The sequence below is a fragment of the Castor canadensis genome, chromosome 6, assembly GCF_047511655.1.
Source record: "Castor canadensis chromosome 6, mCasCan1.hap1v2, whole genome shotgun sequence".
Classification (NCBI taxonomy): Eukaryota; Metazoa; Chordata; class Mammalia; order Rodentia; family Castoridae; genus Castor; species Castor canadensis.
Window position 1 is genome coordinate 2,822,431 of NC_133391.1, and position 17,978 is coordinate 2,840,408.

The 17,978-nt window shown below is 59.2% G+C and overlaps 1 protein-coding gene across 3 annotated transcripts; it reads left to right on the forward strand.

The window, feature by feature from the left end:
- The first annotated feature begins 2,454 nt into the window (after window positions 1-2,454).
- Window positions 2,455-17,684, forward strand: Slc29a4 (solute carrier family 29 member 4). Of its 3 annotated transcripts, XM_020177039.2 has the most exons (11): window positions 2,455-2,611; window positions 5,827-6,004; window positions 7,832-7,963; window positions 8,395-8,508; window positions 8,875-9,003; window positions 10,605-10,679; window positions 12,878-13,122; window positions 13,843-13,978; window positions 14,082-14,269; window positions 15,234-15,474; window positions 16,681-17,684. In XM_020177039.2, exons 2-11 carry the CDS (start codon window positions 5,833-5,835, stop codon window positions 16,821-16,823), a joined length of 1,575 nt encoding a protein of 524 aa, XP_020032628.2. In that variant the 5' UTR covers window positions 2,455-2,611; window positions 5,827-5,832; the 3' UTR covers window positions 16,824-17,684. The 3 variants fall into 3 exon arrangements, with proteins under 3 accessions (XP_020032628.2, XP_073931580.1, XP_073931581.1); XM_074075479.1 differs by lacking the exons at window positions 15,234-15,474; window positions 16,681-17,684 and adding an exon at window positions 14,520-15,206; XM_074075480.1 differs by lacking the exons at window positions 2,455-2,611; window positions 5,827-6,004; window positions 7,832-7,963 and having other exon boundaries at window positions 8,398-8,508; window positions 10,610-10,679.
- Window positions 17,685-17,978: the final 294 nt, after the last annotated feature.

Sequence of the window (17,978 nt, forward strand, 5' to 3'; positions counted from 1 at the left end):
TCGAGATGGGGTCTCATGAACTATTTGGGCTGGCTTGGAACCACAATATTCCTGATCTCTGCCTCCTGAGTAGCAGGGATTAAAGGTGTGAGCCACCAGCACCTGGCTGATAGCTTTCTTCTCTGAGACCATCTTTTCATTTGGAACACTGTGAACCACTCTTACTTTTAATAAGCTGCTAGATTCCTTTTGCTAATATTTTATTTAGGATTTATACAGATATCAGAGATGAGACGGGTCTGCTCTTTGCTTTGTCAGGTTTAGGGACTTTTTCTTTCCTGACTTCTGGAATCCCTTAAGTAGAATTCTGTCATTTCACGAAGCCTGGTGATGGGAAGAGCTCTCTCCTCTCCGGGGATCGTTCTGCGTACTTTTTTTTTTTTTATTTTGTGCTAGCAGCTTTCTGCTCATTTATAGTTTCTCAGAAATTCAGCTGCTCCCATTTTTTTTTTTTTTGGTATAGCGTGGAAGTTATCTTTTGGATTTTGTCCCACTGCCTATTTTTGTGTCACTGAACACTTCTCCACTGCCAGGCTTCCAGATTATTCTAAATCCTTCCTAACCACACATCCTAGTGATTTAAGATTTCTCTGTGGGATGCCAGGCACCGCCTGTAATCCCAGCTACTTGAGAGGCTGAGATAGGGAGGATTGCAGTTTGAGGCCAGCCCAGGCAAATAATTCCTGAAACCCCATCTCCAAAAATAACCAGAGCAAAATGGGCTGGAGGTGTGGCTCAAGCATTTGCACCAGAAACAAAGGAAATTAAAAAAAAAAATACAACTGGCTCTAGGGCCCAGCATGGTGGCTCACCCCTATAATCTCAGCTACAGAGAGGGAGAGGCAGGAGGATCTTTTGGTCCAAGGCCAGACCCAGGCAAAAGCACGAACCCTATCTAAAAAGTAAACTAAAGAAAAAAGGGCTGGTGGAGTGTATCGAATGGTAGAGAACCTGCCTAGCAAGTGCGAGGCCCTGAGTTCAAATCCCATTATCACCAAAATAAATAAAAACACAGATCTCTTCTTCTCTCCACTGGCAAAAGCTCCCTGGGACTCCACCTCTTCCTGTGGCCAATAATAATCCCCTGTGGCTAATTTCTATCTCTGACCCCATCTCCCGACTTTCCCTCCCTCCTGTACCACCATATTGCCTTCCTAACTTGGCCTCGGTGCTTGGCGCTGGCTCCTTCCTCCTGCCCAGAGCACCGGGCCACAAACCTCCCCCTGGACTCCTTTTCAGTTGTCACTCAAGTCTCTCAGCTCACAAGTCCCCTTCTCAGAGCAGCCTTTGTGGACCACCTGCATAACTGCCACCTCCTTCCCCTCCTCTCTGTCACGCTGTCTCGTGGTCTTGCAGGCACATGAGGCTCTTGAACTCATGATACCTGTACTGGGATTTGAACTCAGAGCCTTGCACTCACTAGGCAGGCACTCTAGCACTTGAGCCCTCACCCTGGCCCTTTTCTGCTTGAGTTACTTTTCATATAGGGTCTTGGGTTTTGCCTAGGCTGCACTCATGTCACTGGGATTGACAGACATGGCTGGTTGTTGCTTGAGATGAAGTCTCTAGAACTGGCCTTCTGATCTCCAGTCTCCACCTCCTGAGTAGCTGGGATTACAGACATTCACCAGCATGCCCTGTCTAGGCTCAACTCTTGAGAGAGGCTCCAACCATGGGTGGAAGCAGGTGTGGGACTCCCTGGCAAGGATGAAGCCAGAGGTGTGGCACCAGTCAGGATTCCAAGCTGAGAGAAAAGATGTGGGTGGAATTGGGGACCAAACCAGGGTGTCACAAGAAAGCAGCTTCGCTGGGCTCTGGTGGTGCACGCCTGTAATCCCAGCTACTCAGGAGGCAGAGATCAGAGGATCAAGATTTGAAGCCAGCCCAGGCAAAAAAACCCATCACAAAAAAGGGCTGGTGGAGTAGCTCCGGGTGTAGACCCTGAGTTCAAACTCCACAGAAAGGAAGGAAGGAAGGAGGGGACGGGAGGGAAGGAGAGGAAGGAAGGAAAGAAAGGCGGCAGCTACATCCCAGGCTGGGAACTACGGTCCTCAGAAAACTCCTACCCATCCTAGGTTGAGGGGTGGACAGTGAGAATGTGCAGGCCACCGTGGGGTCGCCAGGGCCACCATTCCCCGTCCCGGAGTGTTAGAGATCAAGACTTCACAAGCCTGGGCCGGTGCTGCGGGATGGGGAAGGGGCTAGGTGTGGGCGGGGCGGAGGCGCGGGGGGCGTGGCCACGGGTGGTGGGTCGGGGGTGTGGTCATGGACGGGAGTTCTGTGGGCGTGTCTATGGGCGGAGCTAGAGCTCGAGCGGGGGCGTGGTGGTGGGCGGAGCTAGAGCAGGGGCGTGGTGGTGGGCGGGCCCGGACCGGGCGGGGCGGGGCGGAGCGCGGGCCGGGCTTTTGCTCGCCGCCGCCGCTGCGCCCCCCGCACGCGCTCGCGGACCGGGGCCGGCGGTCCCGGTCACCCGCGGAGGACGCGGGCCGCTCTCGGCCCGAGCCGCGGGGAGCGGGGCGCAGCGCGCAGGGTCCGGGTCCGGGTCCGGGCGCGGGCAGGTGGGCAGGCGGACGGGAGGTCACCGAGAACCCCAGGCCCAGGGCCGGCCGAGGTAAGTGTCGCCGTGGAGGTGGCCGACGCCCGCGGGGACCTGTCGGAGCCTTTGTCTGCGGCGCGCAGCCCCACTCGCGCCCCCTCCCCCTCCCGCCGGCCTGGGCACCGAGTCCCCGCCGCACCCCTTTTTACCCCGGGAAGTGGGGTCCCCCAGTTTGTTCAGCATCACAGCTGGCCAGCCCCCTGCATCCCCCAGCTGCGAGCGCAGGACCCGGACCTCGGAAAGGGACAGGCGCCAGCCGGTGGCTCTGACCGAGCAGGGTCTTTTGGCGTCGCCTTGTCCCCTCGGCGCACCTTCTCAAAGGTCCTCCCACCCCAAGTTCCTCTTGGACCCCCTCTGTCCCTCTCGCCCCTTCCCCCAGCCAGTCCCCTCCTAGTGGTCACCCAGGGGTCACCTCGTGGTTGTCCCAAAGGGTCCTCCCTTTGCTGGGGGCACTGGCCTGGGGACACCGGCCTGTGGTCCAACTTTGCAACTGCTGGGACTTCGTGGGGAAGCCATGGTCCGAGAAGGTTCGGGCACAGCAGGGCAGTGGGCCTCTGCTGTCCCTAAGTCTACTACTGGTCATCCCAGACCCTGGCCCATCTGTAGCCTGGGTACTGCCTTTGTCTGTCCCCTGGGGCGCCAAGAAGGAGGCTGGACTTCAAAGCAGGGTGTCCAGCAGCCTGGAAGCTGGGCTGCGGGTTGAGCAGGGAGACACCCCAGGCCAGCCTGAGCACAGGGACAGGGGCATCCAAGGGCATCCGGCTAAGCAGGGCTGTGGCAGAGCCAGAAGTTTAAGGCCAGAGGTGGGTGGGCATGCTGGCTTGTTAAGTGGAATTCAGTGTCCTCTGTCCCCTCTGCTGGCTGGAGGTGGAGCCAGCAGCCGGGATCCAGGCCTGCCTGGAGTTGGGGTCCAGGGGCCCAGCACCCCCACACTGCCAGGGGGCTTTCTCTGTCCCAACCACAATGGAGGGGCCGGGTGGAGCCAGCCAGGTGCAGCTGCCTGACACTGAACTTGACCTCTCTGGGCTTCTGTCACCCCTTGTGCAAGCTGGGGGCATGAGTCCTCCTTGGTGGGAAATGCTGAGGGTCAGGAACCCTCTTTGGCCCACATGGCACTCCCTAACTGGCAGCCTGTGCAACTATTGAACACTGACTGTGTACAGCCACGCCTTTTTTTTTTTTAACCGAACACCCAATCCTATAAGAGTGAGGAGGGGAAAACTGAGGCCCAAGAAATAGTCAAGACTGAAGAAGTGGCCTGTGTCATTTCAGCAGAGCAAGCCCTGAGGAATCCCAGCCAGCTGTTAGGTGTGGAGGAGCAGAGACCTGTAAATTCTTGGGGCTTTGAGCCTGTATGGCATTTCCTTAAATTGTAATTAAAGCAGACACAGCAGGAGTGTGAGGGGCCAGGGAGCAGAGAGTTGAAGGCTATGGGGACAGTGGCTGAGGCGGACAGCGTGGGTGGCAGCTGCCCGCCACACCAGTGGAGCCAGGGAGCACTGCCTGGCTGGATGCTGAGCACGTCCGCCTTCCCGGATGGCCGTGGCCTCTGTGGGGCGGAAACCACGCTTGCTGGCCAGGCACAGCCGGGATGCTGTGTGGTGGGGGTTTCGCCTTGGCTGTCCCTGCTGAACAAGAGCCAGGCCACTTGGGTTTCAGTGCCCTCCAGGGCTGAGCCTGTGTTCTGAGTGGATCTGTAGGAGCTGTGTTTGATCTTTGTGGAATATCATCACATCACTGTCCTCTCCCCTGTCCCCCACCTCCCACCTTTCATATCTGGAGAGGAGGCGCCTGGGGGGGCGGAGCCTGATGAGGGGCCTAAGCAAGGGTCTCCAAGCCTCCCCCAGCTCAACAACTCTTGAGGTCAGTATGGTATGGCCGGTGACAGGCCAGGGCAGGAGCATAGTGTGCTGCCATGGCTTAAGCTCAAGCCCGCTGCTTCCTAAGACCTGCTTCCTCCCTCAACTCCAAAGGTGGACAGAGAGGCTGGCGAGGGGCCATCAGGACAGCTTTGAGCCTGGAAATGGGGTACAGCTGGCTTCCCTGCCCCAGTACAGTTCTCTAGAGACTAGCAAAGGGGGAACACTGGGCCAGGAGGAGGACTCAGTAACTGGTCAGCCTAGAGGCTGGGACGGGGGTAAACTGAGGCAGGAAAGCTGGAGAAACGAGGCCTGGGGAGGGAACATGAGCAGGGAGGCCTGGTGCAGGGCAGGCCAGTGGGCCAGTCATAGAGATAATCAGAATAGCCCCTCCCAGCTTCTTTTGAGCGTGCTCATGGGGACAGGGAGCTGTCCAGTCCAGAGCCTGATGCTGGTTCCATCTCTGTGCGGTCTGCTGTTAGGAAGATCGGGAGTTAACTGTTTTCGGAGGCGAAGTTAGACTCCCTGGGCACGCAGGGGCAGCCTCCCCAGTGGGGTCTCTCAATCATGAGCTGCTGACCCCAGAGCTGAGGGCCACTGTGGCTCAGAGTGTCAAACAGACCTCGATTGGAGCCTGGGGTTCCACACTTTCTACTTGGAAAAACCACAGTGGAAGTTCCTCACCTGTGACCCTCGTTTTCGTCAGCTGGAAGATGAATGAACATCAGCACACCTTCCCTCCCAAAGGGAGACACTGTGTGAGACACTTACAGCTTGGTGCTGGCACACCAAATGTCCCATAATGGGACTTTTTTTTTGGGGGGGGGTGCTGAGATTTGAGCTCAGGGCCTCATGCTTGCTAGGTAGGTGATCTACCGTTTGAGCCACTCCCCCCCACGCCCTGTTTTGTGATGGGTATTTTTGAGATTGGGGCTCAAGAACTATTTGACTGGGGCTGGCTTTGAACCACGATCCTTCTGATCACTGCCTCCTGAACAGCTGGCATTACAGGTGTCTGTGAGCCACTGGTGCCTGGCTATGTCACCCGTTTTTGATTCCTCACCGTGTCCTGGCATTCCACCTCCAAAATATTTCTCCAGTCCATCTGTGTCTCCCCTGCCCACGACTGCCACCTCCAGGTGTGCCACTGTGGTTACCCCTGGGGCTACAGCCTCTGCCCTTTCCACCCTGTTGCCATAGAACCAAGGTGGCATCCCCTTACTACTAAGTTTTTCCTTTAGGGCGAATGTCAAAAGGGAGGGGGTGAATGGACAAGATGGCTCCCAGGAGTATAGTTTGGCGAATTGACCATGGTATCAGGGTGTCCCCTTGTCTCTTCCCCTCACCTCTCCTTCTTTTCCCACTGCACAGGCTGCCATGGGCTCCGTGGGAAGCCAGCGTCTCAAGGAGCCCAGTGTGGCAGCCACGCCTGACAGGAGTGTGGTGACAAGTTTCAGCTTTGACAGTTTCCAGCTGGAGGCCACCACCATGGAGGCCGCTCAGGATGAGGGTGTCAGGGTCAGAAGTGTCCCCACTTTCATGGATGCTGGTGAGTGAGGGTGTGGGTCAGGTGTGTGTCTGCTCCACAGCAGGGAGTGGTGCGTGGCCTGTGGTCAGCCTGGGGGGAGCGGGGACCTTGGGAAGAATCAGCTGCAGAGGGAGCCTGGTCAGGAAGCGTTAGGCCCACTTCAGTAACAAACAAACCCAGCGCAGGGTCTCCACCCCGTGCTGCCAGAGCTGTGTGAGTCGCCATCTTGGGACATCCGGGCTGTGGAGGCTCCATCTTCATTTGAGCTTCCAGGTCTCCGGGCAGGTGAGGGGCACACAGGAAATCATGCACTAACCCAGATGTGTCTGTCTTGAAGTGACCGGGACCCTTTGGTCACATTTGTGTGACACAGCAGGCCATGCGTAACTGCAGAGCAGAGGAAAGAGCCCAGAAGGAGGATTGGATGTAAGCTTTAAAGAGCTGGTTGTCCGCCCCGCTGTGTGACCTGAGGCAAGGACCTAATCCTCTCTGAGGTTCAGTTGTCCCAGACTGAGGAATTGGCCACCTGAGAGTGAGATCGGACTTGCAGGGCAGGTGTGGAGTTGGACGGCCCAGGTTTGGCCTTGCCTCCCATCCTTGGCCTGCTCGGAGACCGTGGGCATGTCACCATTGTCTGGTGCTTGTTTTGATCATCTGGAACTTGGGAAGCAGTAGCGGTCACAGCAGAATCCCCACAGTGTTGCTTAGGATTGTCCCTGGCACTCAGGCACTTCGGGTGCCACTTTTGTGCCAGTACCACTTCTGGCTCAGAGGTGGGTTTGTTCTCTGTCCCCAGTCTGCACAAGCACAGGGGAGATTCTGCCGGCTGAGCCCTGAATTGGGTTAGGATGGGCTTCTGTCCCATGTGGGTCAACAGAACCACCTTGTCAGTCCCCCAGGGGTGGCAGTAGGCAGTAGGGGTGGGGAGCCCTGCCAGCTATAGCCGCAGGAGAGGGTGGTGGTCAGGTGGTAGCAGTGCTTTTAACTGTGACAGCCATGGTGACGATGGAGTTGATGAAGGTAGCTGGACTGGTCAGAGTTCAACTAGAGAAACAGAATCAATAGAAAATGATAGCTAGATAGATGGACAGACGGACAGACAGATAGACAGATAGATAGACGGATAAATACTAGAACACAGAAGGAAAGTTGATAGATGATAGATGGTACATAGATCGATAGATAGAAAGAAACTGGCTTATTAAAGTGCGTGTCCCCAAAACCATGCCACCCCTTCCCCACGTCTTTGCGAGTTGTTCGTGATTCTTCTGTAACCCTAATCCTCAGCCTGACAGTATGAACACAGCTTCTTCATACAAGCACGAAGAAAAAGAACTGAGGCCCGGACATGCTGCCTCATGCCTGTAATCCCAGCTACTGGGAAGCAGAGACAGGAGAACCACAGTTTAAGGCCAGTCCAGGCAAAAAATCAGGAAGACTGCATAGCAGCAAACACGCTAGGTTTGGTGGTTCAGGTCTGTAATCCGTCTGTGCAGGAGGCACAGGCAGGAGGATCACTGTCAGGTGCCATCTTAACTTCCGGGGGAAATGGAATCATTTATCTCAGAGCCACAGAGCCAGGAAGCAGGTGATGACAGGCGCTACTGACCATTCATCCCGACTATGGACAGTGTGTTAGAGCATAACACACTGGAAGACGTGGCCCAGCCCCCCAGGTGTCACCACCCAGCTGGCCGCATCTTCAAAAGGCCACACCACTGCTCCCGTGCCCATGACGGGGGTGCTGTGGTGACAGTGGACAGTGACCGTGGTGCTGGACAGCACACGCAGGCAGGGGCCGTGGCCTGAGTGGGCCTTGCCAAGTCTCTCCTGGTGTCTGCGGTTTAGTGGTGGAAGAGCCAGTGCCGGATGACCGTTACCATGCCATCTACTTCGCGATGCTGCTAGCCGGTGTGGGCTTCCTCCTGCCGTACAACAGCTTCATCACCGACGTGGACTACCTGCATCACAAGTACCCAGGTGGGTCCCTCCTCGGCCAGCCCAGGTGACCCGGGACAGGGGGTCGTGCTTGAAGACCCTTCTTACTCAAACACTGGCTCCTTAGCCGAGCATGGTGACACATACCTGTAATCCCAACTACTCAGGAGGGAGAGGTGGGAAGATCTCAAGTTCAAGGCCAGCCTGAGCAAAGTTAGCCAGACCCTATCTCAAAAACACCTACAAACCAAAGGGCTGGGAGGCCCAGCAGGTGGAGGCCCTGGGTTCAATCTCCAGCCCCACAAAAAGAAAAAAAGAATGATCTTGGCTCCACTGTGAATTGCTGGGTGACCTGAGGGCAGCCACTCACCCTTTCTGCAGTCAGCTCGTTGGGGACAGAGAAGTGAGGGCTTGCAGGGCACTGGGTGTGGAGGGCAGGGCCCCCGCTGAGCGCTGCTCGCCCGCCCCTGCAGGGACCTCCATCGTGTTCGACATGAGCCTTACCTACATCCTGGTGGCACTGGCAGCCGTGCTTCTGAACAACGTGCTGGTGGAGAGACTGAGCTTGCATACCAGGATCACCGCAGGTGCACCGCCCAGCCTCCCTGCTCCCCACCCGGCTTCCCAGCCTTGCTGCCCCTCTGAAAAATGGGTGCATTTCCCATGGGGCCCTATGTCACTTCCCCAGACTCCTGAATGAGCTCTTCCCGTGCCTAGCATGCTGTTCTGTGTCCTCTTCATGGCAATATCCAGCTACAAGGCTTGGCTCAAATGGCACCTCCTCCAGGAGGCCCTCTGGGGTGTTCCCTGGACCTCCAAAGAGTCCTTAGCCTGCCCAGCATGAAGGGGGACGGGCAGAGAGACAGCCTGAGACCTGGCTGCACAGCAGGGTGGGGTGGATGATGGGGGAAGCCCCCGGCCTGCCTGATGCCCCTCATGACCTCCCCCTGCAGGCTACCTCCTGGCCCTGGGGCCCCTGCTGTTCATCAGCGTCTGTGATGTGTGGTTGCAGCTCTTCTCCCACGACCAGGCTTACGCCATCAACCTGGCCGCCGTGGGCACTGTGGCCTTCGGCTGCACAGGTAGGGAGTGGGGGCGGGGTGGCTGGGGTCGAGGGCACACTGAAGGAGGTGAGCCAGGCCGGGTGGTGACGTGTGCACATGTGTGCGTGTGCACAGAGACCCCCCATGTCACCCCTGCATCCCCCCCGTTCTCTGACACAAACTAGCCTTCAAGGACTGTCCTGCCATGTTACCATGTCACTGTTGCTCTTGCCAGTGACATTTTAGGAGGGTCCAGGCATGTTGTTTGTAGACTTTTAAACTTTTTAAAAATTTTTGCAGCACTGGGGTTTGAACTCAGGGTCCATACCTTGAGCCAATCCACCGGCCCTTTTTTGTGAAAGGTTTTTCGAGATAAGGCCTTGAGAACTATTTGCCTGGTCTGGATTCAAACTGTGATCCTCCTGATCTCTGCCTCCTAAGTAGCTGGGATTATAGGTGTGAGCCACTGGCCCCCTGGCAGACTTTTAAACTTTTTTTATTGTTTTTTGTTTGTTCTTGCGGTGCTGGGGATGGAACTCAGGACCTTGTACTGCTAGGGAAGCAGGTGCTCTACCACTAGGCTACATTGTCAGCCTTTAAACTTTTTTGGGGGGGACCATGAATTCCAAGAAGGAAGACATTTGACATAATGACCCCATAAACACGTGCATGTACGTATCTGTGTACATGGAATCAAGGCTTCTGGGACTCACCCTCCCCACACAGGCAGCGTGTCAGGGCTGTGGTCTTGTATGGTTAAAAAACAATGCTGCAAGCTGGGTGCCAGTGGCTCCTGCCTGTAATCCCAGCTACTTGGGAGGCTGGGATTGGGAGGATCGAGGTTCAAGGCCTGCTTGGGCAAATAGTTAATAAGGCCCCATCTTCAAAATCACCAGAGGACAATAGACTGGAGGTGTGGCTCAAGCAGTAGCCACAAGCACAAAGCTCCGAGTTCAAATCCCAGTTCCACCAAACAAACAATGCTGGGGTGCTGAGGGCGTGGCTCAAGTGTGAGAGCATCTGCCTAGCAAGCGTGAGCCCTGAGTTCCAATCCTAGAATCCCCCCAAAAATTTTGTGTTGGGCTTGGAAGTGCCTTGCAAGTGCAAAGCCCAGCAACCAAAAAGCCCAGAGGAAAAGAGAGAGAGAGAGAGAGAGAGAGAGAGAGAGAGGCAATGCTAGGACAGGAGGCTGTTACCTCTCATAGTAACAAATGACCCGGAACTTCTCCGTGGCACCACAAATGAAGATTTATTTCTTGTCCTTGCTGCATGTCCAACCCCCCAATCAGGGGGAGGGGACAGGGGCCATGTTCCACGCAGCCAATGGGGGACTCAGGCGACAATCCCACCTCAACCCATGCCCTCTCTGTCCCTGCTGGTGTAAGAAAGGCCGGAAGTCCACGTCATTTTGCACTGCATCACCCAGAAGTGACGTACGTCCTTTCTGCCCTGGTCCATCCACCAGGCTCATCCTGGTGGCACCTGACTGGGGCAGCAGCATTTTTACGGTGTGCTGCAGGGTGCCTGTGTCCAGCTTTGCTGTCCTGTGGTGTGAATGTCCCTCTGCACCCTGCCTACCAGCTCAGTGCTCCATGTGACAGGTGACAAGTGGTGTCTCACGGTCCCCCCTCTCTCTCAAGTGCAGCAATCCAGCTTCTATGGGTACACGGGAATGCTGCCCAAGAGATACACGCAGGGCGTGATGACCGGGGAGAGTGAGTACTAAGACCCCCGGGGGCGCCGGGCGTCTTCCTGGGGACCCCTCCGCGGTGTGCTGTGCTGTGGATAGAGAGGAGGCTCAGAAGCTCTGGCATGAGCAGCCGGGATCCATGACTGCTGTTTTTCCTTACCCGGCGTGGGTGGGAGTAGAGAGGCAGGGGACACCTGTATGCTGTGGTTTTGGAGTGAGGGGCACACACCGCATGGCTGGAGTCTTGTCCCAGTGAGGCTGGTGTGATAGGCGTTCTGGGTGTGTGTGTTGGGGCACCCGGGATGTCAGGTGCCCCTCAGCACCTAGGGTTTCCTAGGGACCCTGATCCACCAGCCTCCTCCCTGCTGGGCACACACATTTGAGGGCCTCAGGCCTCTCAGACACTCCTGATCACCAAGGCACCCCTTTTTGGTAAACAGCACTGCTCACTCACACCCCGAATTTACCCAGCACCTAGTCTGCTTCCAGGTCATCTGGATCTGTCTGTAGGAAGAATCCACCCAGTCTGTCCCCTTCTCTCCAGCACCCAGTCCAGGCAGCTGACTCCCTCTTGTCCTGCCATCCTACATGTGTCTCGTCCTCCTTCTGGGCTGGGGTTGGTCACAGGTGGGCAGGAAGCTGACCTCAGCCAGGGTCCATTGCTCCCCCTTGACTACATTCTACAGCCCTCTGCCTTGTGCTGAGGTTGACCAGATGTCCTTAGAGCCCTGGTTCCCGGAAGGTGGCCTGGCAGCAGGACACCATTTTGTGGTGGGGATGGATGAGGCTAGCGGGCCAATCTGGGGGACTGTGCAGCCAAGGTCCTCACAAGAAAGATTTGCTCAGAGCCCCCATCCCCAAAATGATTCAGAGTGGCCACAACCCACCCCTGCCTCCCCGTCCTGTGGTTCTTGGTTGAGCTTAGGTGAAACTCCACCCGCTGGCTGCAGCCTTCCTGCCGGTCTGGTCCTGACCCCATCCCCTCCCTCCAGCCCCCTGCCCTCTCTCAGGGCCTCACTCCTGAGCAGGTGGCTCTGCCAGCCTCCTGGCAGACCCGTTACACTTCCATGCCCCAGCCTGTGTCCCGAACAGTTGTTCCGTTTCTGCAACTTCTTTGCTGCCTCCCCCCACCAAGCCCTGGGGTGGCATGTACTCCCCCTGGGTCCCCAGGGCAGGACGGTGCTGGGCACTTGGCTGGCGCTCAGGAAATGCTGGGGTGGGTGTGAGCCGGCACAGGGCAGGGCACCCCGAGTGTGCACAGCCCCTGGGGGCAGCTCCTGGGGAGCGTGGGCCTGATGGATGGGTGAACAGCCTGGAGTTGGGGTAGGTAGTGAGACCAGATCCAACCCAGCTGGGGTGTGGGACAGGCTGGAGCTAGGGGGACCTCATGGAGGCAGGGGTGGGGGAGTTGGGAGGTTTTGCACTCCATAGAGTGGGGGGACTGGGAGGAATAGGGGCCTTTGGACAGAATGGGGTGGGGCTTAGTGAGAGGGGCTGGGGGTCTAGGGGGCTTTGTACAAGGTGGGCAGGGCTGGGAATGAGTGTAGGGGGCTTTGCACAGAATGAGACCGGGCTGGGAGAAAGGCCAAGATGGACGTGGTGAGGTGGGGCCTGGGAGTAGTTGAGGTGGAACTCAGTGGGGGACTTTGGACAGGATGGAGGGGGTAGGCAGGGCCTAGAAAGAGCTAAGGGTGTGGCTTAGGGTGGGGACGGGGCTAGTAGACTGGCCAGGATGGGTGGGGTGGGCAGAGCTGGGGGTGTCTTTGGACAGGATGGAGGTACAGGGCTCAGAGTGGGCAGGGGCCGATGAAGGGGGCGGGGCCGGGAGACTGTCCAGGACGATGGTGGGGCGGGGCTTTGGTAGGAGGGGCCAGGGAGGAGCTGGAGGCGGGGCCGGGAGACTGGCTAGGATGAAGATGTGGGGCGGGGCTCCGAGGTGGGCGGGGCCGGGAGACTGGCCAGGATGAGGGTGTGGGGCGGGGCTTTGGTGGGAGGGGCCAGAATACTGGTCAAGTTGAGAGTGTGGGGCGGGCTCGGCTGGGCAGGGACAGGGAGGAGCTGGAGGCGGGGCCGGGAGACTGGCCAGGATGAGGGTGTGGGGCGGGGCTCGTGGAGGGCGGGGCCAGGATGAGGGTTGGGGCGGGGCTCGTGGAGGGCGGGGCCTGGGAGGAGCTGGGGGCGGGGCCAGACCTGAGCCCCAGGTCGCCCCGCCGCCTCCCGCAGGCACGGCGGGGGTGATGATCTCCCTGAGCCGCATCCTCACCAAGCTGCTGCTGCCGGACGAGCGCGCCAGCACGCTCATCTTCTTCCTGGTGTCCGTGGGCCTGGAGCTGCTGTGCTTCCTGTTGCACCTGCTGGTGCGGCGCAGCCGCTTTGTGCTCTACTACACCACGCGGCCGCGCGACAGCCGCCGGGGCCCGGCCGGTTACCGCGTGCACCACGACGTCGCCGCCGGGGACGTCCACTTCGTAAGTGCGACACTTACGTAAGGACGGCCGAGGGGAGCCGCCCGAGCGGGCATCGTCCCCTGGCCTGCGGCTCCCTGCGGCTGCGGTGTCCCAGGTCACCCGCTGTGTGCCTGGCCCTGTCCGCGGTGACGTTCTGCGAACTAAGTCGCCATCCTTTAAGGACGACCCAGTGGGACTCCTTCCTGCGACTCAGCCTGACAGTGACCTCCACAGCTCACTCTGCTCCTGCTCCAACTAGAGACACCACCTAGGAGGGACACGAGGGGACAGACGAGGCAGGGCCCCCAGGATCCCACCAGGGAGGACACCAGAGCCACGGTCAGGCCATGGTGGCCAGGGACTCCACACTGTGGTTTCCACCTCCCCCGTGGGGTCCCCAGCACAGACACCCCTGGCTGGGGTGACCCTGGTGCCACTCTAGGGGCAGCGCGGCCATCTGGGGGATTGGGTGCCCTCTGGTGTCATCGGGGCTGCATAGCGCCCTCAGGGCCAGGCGTGGTCACCTAGGGACACCTGCAGTGACCGCAGGCTAAGTGGAGGGGGGACAAGACGGGATTGGCAATCTCAGAACTCTGAGAGACCTTGATAAGGATGGAGAGGCTGCCTGCACACAGTAGGCGCTGGCTGGATGCCTGCCTGAGTGTGACACTCTCCCATCCGCCCGGCCAAGCCTTTCATCCCTCCCTCCACCAAACCCCAACTCCCTGTTTCCTGGTCCAGGAGCACCAAGGCCCTGTCCTGGCCAGCAGTGGGTCCCCGAAGGACAGTCCGGCCCATGAGCCCGCGGGCGGGGGGGCCTATATGCGCTTTGACGTGCCTCGGCCCCGAGCCGAGAGGAGCTGGCCCACCTTCAGAGGTGAGCGTGGGCCCCAGGGCCCTGGCTGCATGAGGCTCACACCCAGGTCGGGACAGCAGGGCCTCGGGCTGCTGCCTTCTGACCTGCGCCCCCCGTCCCCCAGCCCTGATGCTTCACCGCTATGTGGTGGCACGGGTCATCTGGGCCGACATGCTGTCCATCGCGGTGACGTATTTCATCACGCTGTGCCTGTTCCCCGGCCTGGAGTCTGAGATCCGCCACTGTGTGCTGGGCGAGTGGCTGCCCATCCTGGTCATGGCCGTGTTCAACCTCTCGGACTTCGTGGGCAAGGTGGGTGGGCTGCCTGCCGGTGGTGGCCGTCTCGGGGAGGTCTGGGAGTGTCCCCAGGCTGAGGATGCACTGGGTCCATGGTTGGGAGAGTGGCAGCCATGCAGCGGCACCATCCCCACCGCTGCCCTGTGGAGGGAAACCCCTGCATGGTCCCCAGGAAGGCTCCCAAGAATCAGCATCCCAGGGTGGGCTCAGCCTCATCCTCCTCCCTGTCATGGTCACTGTTTGCTGGATGCCTGGGATGACACAGGCTCAGCCAACCAGAGAGGGTGGGAGGCACCCAGAAGTGACTCGGGGATCGGAAGAACCCAGGCAACGTCTGGCACATGTGCAGACAAGGTTGGTGGTCAGAGCAGTGGAGTCTACACTGCCGTTTCGGATGCTTTGTGCAGATCTGGGATGGGCCTTGTCTTAATGACTGAAGAGTGTGAGGCTCAGAGGGGGAGCTGGAGTCACAGAGGTGAAGGGTCCAAGAAGTGAGTCTGTGGTTCCAGAGGTAGCAAAGCTGTTAGTGGGTTGAAACCCTAACCCCGCTACCACCCCGCTGCTCCATGCCCTTAGACTCTGGGCCTTGGTGTCTTCCTCAGTCAAACAATCTCCAGGCCCTATCAGGCAAGACCACTGTGAGGAGCCGGGCATGGTTGCTCTCACCTGTAATCCCAGCTACACAGAAGGCAGAGATAGGAGAATCATGGTCTGAGGCCAGCCTGGGCATAAATGCAAGACTGTACCTGAAAAATAACTAAAGCGAAAAGGGTTTGGGCCGTGGCTTATGTGGTAAAGCGCCTGCCTAGAAAGCGTGAGGCCCCGAGTTCAAACCCCAGGACCACCAAAAAACAAACGAAAAGCCAGAGGGCATTAATCCGCTATGATGCGTGGACCAGGCCGAGTTGGGCAGAGCCAGGTGTGGCTGCGGGCTGCAGTGGACGCAGGCAGGGGACCCACACGCCTGGCTCCCCTGTAGATCCTGGCGGCCCTGCCCGTGGACTGGCGGGGCACGCACCTGCTGGCCTGCTCCTGTCTGCGCGTGGTCTTCATCCCCCTCTTCATCCTGTGCGTGTACCCGAGCGGCACGCCCGCACTGCGCCACCCCGCCTGGCCCTGCGTCTTCTCCCTCCTCATGGGGATCAGCAATGGCTACTTCGGCAGCGTGCCCATGATCCTGGCGGCTGGCAAAGTGAGCCCCAAGCAGCGGGAGCTGGCAGGTAAGGCCACCTGGCCCCAGGGACAGCAGGGGGCTCTGTCCCAGAAGCCCAATGCCTCCCCTCCCCCCAGTGAGGCCAGGAGAAGCCAAGGACAGCCAACAGAAAGGTGCACGCGACTCCTCTGGGGATCAAGTTGATGTCAGTCAGGAGGGTTTTAGATGGGAGGACACCTGTCAGCCAGTCATTCATTTATCCACCTTCTGCTCGGCAAGCACCTCCTATATGCCAGGCACTGTCCTAGGGGTTGTCCCTACACCAACGAACAGCCAGACAGCAACGGTGTTGTGTTGGACGGTGGTGGGCACAGAGAGAAGCACCAGTGGGGCGGGAGGTGGAGGGGTGCTGTAATGCAGGAAGGCCTCACTGAGGAGGTGGCTTTCGAGCAAAACCCTGGAGGAGGTTGTGAGTGAAGATGGAACACATGGACACGTGGAGGGAGCCACGTGGCAAAGGTCCTGCGGCAGGAACACAAATGCAGGCTGGGGCCAGGGAGTGGAAACAGAAGGTGTGTGACCTCAGCGTGAGCGCACAACCAGGGACGACAGGCGCTGCAGCTGTCCGGGCCTGAGGAAGGGTTCCATGGAGTTGGAACAAGTTTGTAGATTTTGGGTGTTTTTTTTGTTGTTGTTCTTTGTGGGACTGGAATTTGAATCATACCTGCAGTCTGTTTTACTCTGGTTATTTTGGAGATGAGGTCTTGTGAACATTTTGCTCAGGCTGGCCTTGAACCACGATCCTCCAGATCTCAGCCTCCCAAGTAGCTGGGATTACAGGCGTGAGCCACGGTGCCCAGCCTTGGATCTATTTTGATGGTAGAGTTCACGGGCCGGTTGACAGATTGTGAGGCGGGTTGTGAGCGTCAAGGAGGGGTTCCCCAGATCCGGGGTCCGCTGCTCAGGGCAGGAAGGTCGGCACTGTCATCGACTGGGGAGGGGCATCAGAGGGTGTGACGCACGTCCCAAGTCGTCCCCGACAGAGGCTGGAGGTAGAAACGGGGTGTTGGGGGGGGACAGAGAGCAGGCCAGGCCTGGGACCCCCAGTGGGACTGGGCAGCCAAGGGAGGATGAGACCCAGAGAAGGGTCAGCGGGGGACTGTCACCACACTGCACAACTGAGAGGCGACAGCCATCGGGTTTGTCCAGCACCATGTGCCTTGACGCCCGTGGCCGCCCCTCCGCTGTGCCCTCAGGCCAGTCTTGTCCACAGGGAACACCATGACCGTGTCGTACATGTCGGGGCTGACGCTGGGCTCCGCTGTGGCTTACTGCACCTACAGTCTCACCCGCGAGGCGCACAGCAGCTGCTTTCACACGGCCACCACCAACAGCTCTGTCCCCGCCGGCCCCTGAGCCCGCGCCACCCAGCCTGGCCCTGCCCGCTGCCCAGGGAGAGCTGCTGGGGTGGATGGGGGCCCCCAAGGCCTGAGGTCCCCTCCCACCCCCGCCTCAGTGCCTGAGGGGCCCCGGCTGCCTCCTGTGCCAATATGGTCACCTCTCTGAGTCCAGCCATCCTCTCCGGCCACGGTGTGTTTCTGCCACCAGGGCTCTGCCAGCCCCGTGTCCCATGTTCCATCTCACGCCCGCCCTTCACTCTGTGTCCCGTGGCCTCAGCGGTAGCCAGGCCAGCACTCACGCCGTGCCCCGCACGTCCCTTCCTTGTCACCCCACTGCAGGGTCTGCTTTGATGTGGAAGCCACTGATGGGGTGGGGACCCTTCCTCATGGGCACAAGCGCCTCGGAGCAGAGGGGCGTCCCCAGCCTGCTCACCCTTAGCTGTCCCTTCCTGTCCCCCACCCGGGCCTTACACACCGATCTTCCCAAACACGGGGGAGCCTGGGAGCTGGCTTGGGTGTGTCCACTGCCCACCCCATGCTGGGACCATCCCCTGACCCCCCGGCCTCAGGCCTGCGCTGTGCCCGACGGTACCCCCACCCTGCATTGGCCTCCCTTCTGTCCACCTGCTCACCATCCAGGCGGGGACAAGCGAGGTCCGCTCTCGACCTGAGCCTCCTCTCCCACGCCCCGCCCAGCACCACGAGTCCTGGCCAAGTAGGGAGGCGGCTGGTGGCCGCTGCTGCTGGCTCCCGGCATCCTGCCAAGGACAGCTTTTCCAGGGGGAGACACCTCCCTGTGCCACCTCCCGCTGTGTCCCGTCCACCTGCGTGTCCTCTAACTACCGCACTGGCCATTAAAGATGACGGCAGAGGGACTGCCATGCTGGCTCCTGGAACATGCTTGGGGGGGTGGGGACGGACGGACGACGGACGGCCACATGGGCTCTGGAGGGGGGTAGATGGGGAGGGGGGAGGGGGGGCGAGCCCGCCCGCAGGGCTTGCTGGGTCACTAGCTGGTCTCTCTGTGATGTGGCCCTGCCTGCGCACGTGAGGGGAGCTTTGCCCCTGGGGGTCGTAGTGGCCTGGTGGCCTGAGCACAGCCATGTGCAACCCACTGTAAGGGTGAGGAAGTCCCACTCTGCAGGGACTCAGGCACAAGCACGTGGGCCAA

Bases quoted from the DNA above. Each gene is read 5' to 3' on its own strand.
- Slc29a4 (XM_020177039.2), top strand. From the start codon at position 5,833: ATGGGCTCCGTGGGAAGCCAGCGTCTCAAGGAGCCCAGTGTGGCAGCC. The intron at 6,005-7,831 runs GTGAGTGAGGGT...TCTGCGGTTTAG, and splicing joins CCCCACTTTCATGGATGCTG to TGGTGGAAGAGCCAGTGCCG. The intron at 7,964-8,394 runs GTGGGTCCCTCC...CCGCCCCTGCAG, and splicing joins CCTGCATCACAAGTACCCAG to GGACCTCCATCGTGTTCGAC.